Source organism: Macrobrachium rosenbergii, chromosome 25 (genome assembly GCF_040412425.1).
Source record: "Macrobrachium rosenbergii isolate ZJJX-2024 chromosome 25, ASM4041242v1, whole genome shotgun sequence".
NCBI classification, from domain to species: domain Eukaryota; kingdom Metazoa; phylum Arthropoda; class Malacostraca; order Decapoda; family Palaemonidae; genus Macrobrachium; species Macrobrachium rosenbergii.
The window spans coordinates 33,761,910-33,769,409 of NC_089765.1; the positions used below are offsets into that span (position 1 = coordinate 33,761,910).

The 7,500-nt window shown below is 36.5% G+C and overlaps 1 protein-coding gene across 2 annotated transcripts in view; it reads left to right on the plus strand.

The window, feature by feature from the left end:
• LOC136852542 (rho guanine nucleotide exchange factor 11-like) overlaps positions 1 to 7,500 on the plus strand; it is an 846,605-nt gene that overhangs the window by 702,155 nt on the left and 136,950 nt on the right. For both annotated transcript variants that reach the window (XM_067127279.1, XM_067127280.1), the window contains one exon: positions 1 to 341. This exon is cut by the window's left edge and continues 562 nt beyond it. In XM_067127279.1, coding sequence (XP_066983380.1) covers positions 1 to 341 — 341 coding nt within the window. The remainder of the gene's footprint in view (positions 342 to 7,500) is intronic.

Here is a 7,500-nt window from a genome sequence, read left to right on the forward strand (position 1 = left end):
ATAGTAGCAAAGGACAGTCTGCCGCTGCCGCTGCGGCAGCGGCGGCAGCAGCAGCAACAGCGGCTGCCGCTGCTGCTTCAACAACAACTACGACTGCTGTTGCCTCTACTTCGCCTTCGTCAGCTACCTGTACGGCCGGGATCGGGGGCTTGAGTTCCATAAGTGGGGGGATGAGTGGTGTCAGTGGGGTTTTGTCAGGAGTTGACCGAGTGCTGGAAGCGGCCAGAGACAATGTTCAGGCGGCTCTCAATAAGAACGAGACCAAAAGGAGGGAGGCCGTGTGGGACCTCTTCCAGTCAGAATGCGCTTTCCTCTACGATCATCTCATGGTCCTCAAAAATGTAAGTACACTCACCAGTTTTTCACTTTCCATACATATACACACACACACACATATATATATATACATATATATATATATATATACACATACATTTATATGTAAACATTAAGCTACAACTGTCGCTTAATATCCAGTTCGTGCTACTTCGGGAATATCACCGAATGGGGCTTATAAGTGATAAATGGATTTTTACCCAAGTGACTCGAACACTCGTCAGCACCCTCCAGCGACTTCCAGACGACGTTCAAAACCACTGAGCTCAGTGATTTTGAACATCAACTGGAAGTCGCTGGAGGGTACTGACGAGTGTTCGAGTCACTTATGTAAAAATCCATTTATCACTCATAATTTACCGAAACAATTCCCTTTCGGTGATATTCCCGAAGTAGCGCGAATTGGATATTAAGCAACCGTTGTAACTTAATGTTTATAAATCAAGAGGATGTGATAAAAATTCATATATATATATATATATATATATATATATATATATATATATATATATATATATATATATATATATATATATGTATATATATATATATATATATATATATATATATATATATATATATAAATAATGTGTATGTGTATCATTGCATTTATTGTTCATCTCTTAATTTCCTCTTCATGATTTTAAAACATTAGTAAGGAACTACTGTTTTGCTTGTCATTTGTTTATGACAGGATTTTTAACGAAATTTCTAAACTATGAGACGGCTGGCCCCTTTGTGTCAACCAGGATATAATTTTGATACCTGGGAAACCTTGTCTATATATGGACTTTTTTATGATTACGGATATGTGTGATGGTAATGGTTTAAGTATTTCTAAATTTTAATCGTTATATGTGAGTAATTTTCACAAAATACTTCTTTTAAAAGCTCTAAACTGAAATGCCTACGCTTAACTTTGAAAAGGGAAGACAAAGTAGGTTCATTTTTTCAGCTACGTAACCTGATCACGTAACGCCAAAGAAATATATTGAGAGTCTGGGAATTTTATTCGATTTACCCAGGGTGAGGAAAAACAGTTAGTCTATATGTTCAGAGAGAGAGAGAGAGAGAGAGAGTTGGGGGTGAGGGGGTTGCCGGACGTGTCGCCTGAAGGTGTGTTTATTGAGTCTTCGAGTGTCTCTGACATTTGTTTAGTAACGGTTGATTGAGTAACTGCGGACACGTCACGTTCATGTACCCCGTAGGGCATTACTGAAGGGTTTGGGGCGTCCATTTTTCCATAACTGCACCCACTTTTTATATTTTTACTTTCCATCCATTCTCGCTTCCTTTCTTCAGTCTTACTGTCGAACATTTCCAGTTGTTACATCTTAGTGCAACTGTGGGTTCTCTCAAGTTCTACCTATTTAACTTTATACTCCACATTTTTTTTGTGGATCTCTTTACCTTCCTTTCCAGTTACTCCAACTCCCTCTTGTCGCTGAGTGGCCGATAGTGACTAGTGTTTGGCTTAAAAGCCTAAATTTCGTAAATCAATAAATCAGTAAATCACGTAAATGTATCCTCCATAAATTTTTATACGGATGCTGGTAATAGTGGCGAAATCATCAGCCTATGCTGTGCTTTTTATATATTTCTCTCATCACGGCCTGGGAACATTTTCTGTAAAACATAGGATAATGATCCAGTTGCACGACATTTATTAAATGTCACATATCGAAAATATCACTATGAACAATTATATTCTGCATTTTATATTACCTCTGTTCATCAATTGGCATTACCAGTGATTCTATCTTGTAGGGATTGGGCCCACTTTAATTACGAAAACTAGTTTGGGCGTAGGGTACCTTCCTCATCCCAGAATTATTAATGAGAACCTAGTGCTAAACCCTGTATATATATATATATATATATATATATATATATATATATATATATATATATATATATATATATATATATATATATATATATATATATATATGTGTGTGTGTGTGTGTGTGTGTGTGTGTAATTATGGGGTGTGTGTGTGTGTGAGAGAGAGAGAAAAATAAAGCCAATATTATGCACTGTGTCGAACACAACTCCTTCTTCTTTGTCATCCGACCATATTCCATAGACTTCCAGGAAGTCCCTTCCCAGTAAAGCTATTTTTCTCCCACTCCCTGACAGAATCACTCTATTAACTTGGTATGATCCTCCGGTCCATTTTCGGGATATCCGTCGACCCTCCCCCACCAGACTACCTCCACTCTCGTCCCCCATGCTCTCTCTCTCTCTCTCTCTCTCTCTCTCTCTCTCTCTCTCTCTCTCTCTCTCTCTCTCTCCTACGCTTTCGTGGCCTATCACGCCATTCCGTCCAAACTTTGGGAATTTTCCTTCGACCCGATCCATTTACTTCTTTCGCACCTTGGCCTCTTATCCTAGACTCGGGAAGCGAGGCCTCTTTGTTGGTTATTGGCTCCTGATCCTCCCCTCCTCTCTCCTCGTCTCAGGTAGATATGGCCGGCGTCTCTCACCTGAGGAATCATTATCGCTTCCACAACTTATCCACCCGTCACCTTTTAAACTCAGTCTCTTTCCCCACTTTCTTCTTCCATTTGTTTGCAACTCTTTGGGTGATTCATACTTTACCTCCGTTTGTCTTTAGTTCTCACATGTTCATGTCTTTGGTCTTCGTTTTTGATCCAGTTACTTTGAGGTTAATTTGTTATAAGGTAATGGTAAATTATGTTATCAGCAATGAAGATTTTACAGAATGAGACTGAAAACATATACTAAATACTAATCTCTCTAGGAAAGAGAGAGAGAGAGAGAGAGAGAGAGAGAGAGAGAGAGAGAGAGAGAGAGAGAGAGAGAGAGAGACCTTTAGTTAGGTGGCTTCTAAGTTTTGGTTTGTTATCTAGCATTTTATTTGGATTTTTATTGTGCTGTTTCATTCTTGCCAAGTAATGTATTTATCACATTAAGAATGGTGGATATGATATTAATGAATTTACGTACCCCAAAATACTGAAAACCAGGCGGCTAACGCCTTCCGGATCAAGGCACACACACGTGTGTCTATATATAAATATGAGTATATATATATATATATATATATATATATATATATATATATATATATATATATATATATATATTAAAAGAAGAATATATATATATATATATATATATATATATATATATATATATATATATATATATATATAATATATATATCCTAAGAACACAACCTGCTGGGTGTAGGTCCTGACATATTTCTTCACTTGTGGTTTTAAACGATGTATAAAAGTCACGTGCCATTGTGATCATATACATATATATATATATATATATATATATATATATATATATATATATATATATATATATATATATATATATATATGCATACATACATACATACATACATACATACATACATACATACATACATACATACATACATCACGTCCACACAGCTTAACGCAAAGGGCCCGTGTAAAATTCCACCACTCATCTCCAGCCTTCCGTCTCATAGTTCTTGTCCAAATAAGTATAGCTCTTCCAACTCCTTTGGTGACCAGAGGACCCTAATTGACACTGTAATGTCCTATTTTCCCAGAGGTTGTTGGAAGGATGTCCAAGCCGCCTCCATCTCCCTCTCATCATTATCTGACCTTCTTTAATTTCCCATATGGTATCTTTTAACTGTCTAGCCATCCGTCTCCTAATTTAGCATTATTCTCAGGTCGAAATCTTTTTCTATACATAATTTCATTACCATACCATGAGTCACGCCCTTATAGTAGTGAAGATCGAACAAGATTTGGGTATTGTCTTACTTTCGGGTGTAATTACATACTTTCGGGTGTACTTGCAATGTATTTTATTTATGGATCTTATTTAACATGTAATGAATATACGCTGTTCCTTGTTTGAAAGATTCAGACTCATTCTTTCGCCATCTAATGTTATTTCGTTCCTTTGTGCATTTACATACTCTGTCTTCATTACTTCTGGTTTTCTTAGATTTATTTTGAGTCCCGCCTCGCCAGAGACACGATGTTTTCTGGTAAGAAAGCTCTGAGAATTTTTAGGTGTTTTGCCTAATAAATCAGCATCTTCTGCACATGCTGAGTCTCTCAGGTTTCTATCTTTATTCCACTTCGTTAATTCTCTTCTGCTTTTGACAGTTTTTTCAATTTGAAATCTATGAAAAGGGCCAACAACAAAGGTGAAATAATATTCCTTTGTAGCATCCCTTTATTTACTGCATATTCACTTGGCAAGCCTCCATCAACAGGAACTTTGCATTGATATCGTTCACGGATAATTTCAGTTGATTTTGCAAATTTAAAACACACGGACACATACACACACATATATATATAAATATATATATATATATATATATATATATATATATATATATATATATATATATATATATATATATATATATATCATTCTGTATGGAAATAAAATTACATTGAATTCATTTACATCTCTTGACAAAATTTTTATTTATATTACAGTTTGGCAGTTTTTCTCAGTATAGCACGAATTCCTGGAATAACGAAAGGAAGGATAGGGGAAATAAATAGGATTCAATCCCGAAGATATCGTTAAAAACGTGTTGTTTATTCAGCTGCTTTAGTAAGATTGACTAATAGCTTCCAGCCGCCTGCATATCGAACTGCAGTTGATACGGTGTTGATGGGTAAAAATTTATATTGTGATGCAAGAAAGTGGGGAGGAAGAGAAAAGAAATATTAGACTACTGAAGCTTATCGATATACGTAAAGTTACAGACACCAAAACAAGTAAAATTGGAATGTGGCGGACCGACGTCTGTCGCAACGCCCCCTAAAGATCAGTTCTCTCCTTAAGCTCGATCCGGTAGAACTGGGATGGACATTTTACCTCAGGTAACACCCAGACAGCCTTAAAGCAGCGAGACGATTGAGGTGGCCAAATCGGTCAAGAAAGTCTCGGGTCTTAAGATTCTGATGATTTTCCGAGTCTTAAAAGACGATCTCCCTTCTTGCTTCACATTGCTGAAAGTTTTCTGGGGTTACCAGCCAAGTAATTATCTGAAGAAAGAAGCCAATACGAAGGATTACATGATTTATCTTTTGTCGATGCCCTGCTTGTTGAAAACTTGGTGTGGGGGCGGGGGGGGAGTGCCATCAGTGCGGTGCACTGTAGGCATGACTTAAGGTTCTTTGCAGCGTCCCTTCGGTGCCTAGCTGCAACCCCTGTCATTCCTTTTACTATACCGCCGTTCCTATTCTCGTTTCGTAGTGCAGCTGCGAGGTATTCCTCCTGTTACATCTTTCAAACCTCTTTATTCTCGGTTTTCCTTTCAGCTCTGAATGACCTCATAGGTCTCCCAGTGCTTGTCCTTTGGCCTAGATTTTATATTCCATTCCTATTGAAAACTTGAATAAGAAGTGTCAAGGTTAAACTGTGCCCTGATCCCGAGCTAAGCCGTCGACTCTCGATGGGGATCATCTTGTGAGAGCTTCCAGATTTGTCTTGTTCTTCTTTAGATAAATGGATACGTTCTTACGTGATGACTAAGTCCTCTTCCTAGCGGTTTCGTTGAAACTAAACTTTATCCTGTTTTAAAATCACTGCAACTCAACTTTGCTTTGTTATGAAATCACGGAAACTAGACATTATTCTGTTTTAAAATCGCTGAAACTAAGCTTTATTCTGTTTTAAATTCACTGAAACTCAACTTTCCTCTGTTTTAAAATCACTGAAACTAAACTTTATTCTAAACTCAGCCTTGCTGTGTTTTGAAATCACTGAAACTAACGTCATTTCACTACTAAGTAAAATTTCGTAAATTAATGCAATTATAATGCCTTTAAATACCTAATTTCATAAAGGACCATTAGGTGTTTTGGTCTTGTAATCATTCATTCCCTCATGAATTAATAAGTAGCAGTCTATTTCAGCTGCGTTTATTACACAGGATTATTTTTAATCTACTTCTGGTATCATTATGATCCTGTAAAAAAATCTAGTAATAATAATGATGCTTAAAACAGTAACCAGGTCGGAAAATTAAGAATGTTTTGCAAGAATTAAAGTAATTCATTGAAGTGTGGGCTAAAAAGAAAAAAGACTAATATTTTTGTTTTGTAAGAGCAAAATGCCTAAAGTAAGTGAAAATTCCTGGAAGATTATAGTTCTTTATTATTTATTATTACCTGCAGTAGGTTTCCGTTTCGCTTCGTATTGCTTTTTATCTACTTACCCGGTGTAAAGTAAGCTCACATTTATATCCTTTTTATGATTTATTTTGTAATAGTCGGTCTTTCCCAAAAACTAATCTGTTTCATTGGAAGGTGATATGGATCTACCAACAATATTTTCATAAGTGGCAGTAATATAGCTCTAAATAAGGCAAGAAGAAACTCTATTGTGTACGCGAAGCCTTACGTGAAAAATCCAAACAAAACGTTTCCATATAATCCACAGCGATTTAACAGTATACCACAAACTCGTTTATTTATTTCAGTCTAATGCCGTTCTGGGAACACGATCTTTTTGATATTGGACGTTTAAACAGTTCCTTCAACGTGACGGTCGTACTTCCAGAATGTAGACGTAAATAGTTGAATGAAAATTCACTATAAATTTATAGGTTGTATCCTTGTCGAGACCAGTTTGTCTAATTTTGGTAGCGATTGGGGCCTGGTTTGATCGAGTTTCTAGAAGTGGATTGTCTCGGAAATGTTAGGATTAAAGGACGCTGAGAAAAACCACCTACTTTGTTGACGATTCTGACTGACTCGTGTACAGTTTGATGATTGACCTTTAGTTAAATTTATTGGTATTACTATTATTTTATAGAAAATAACTGGTAGTTTATATTCATTCTTTCCTCACATCGTTCTTAATATGTCTTTTTTTTTCCCGATTAATTTTCCTGTCGAAGGGACGTGAGATAACTTCATCAAGGGACATTTTTAGTGAAATGTCATGTTCGGGGAAAATTTTAAAAATAGCAACAGGTCCTTTGAACATATTCTACGGCAAACGTTACGTCTTGACCTCAAGTATTCTCCAAACAAGTAATTTATCATTGCGGTCCCTGTCACCCCCTTTATATGCCACTTCAGTTGCTTACAGAATACAATAGGTTAAGGCTTGCTGATTTTTTCTTTTTTCCCTGAAGAAGGCTTCATGCTGCTTCTG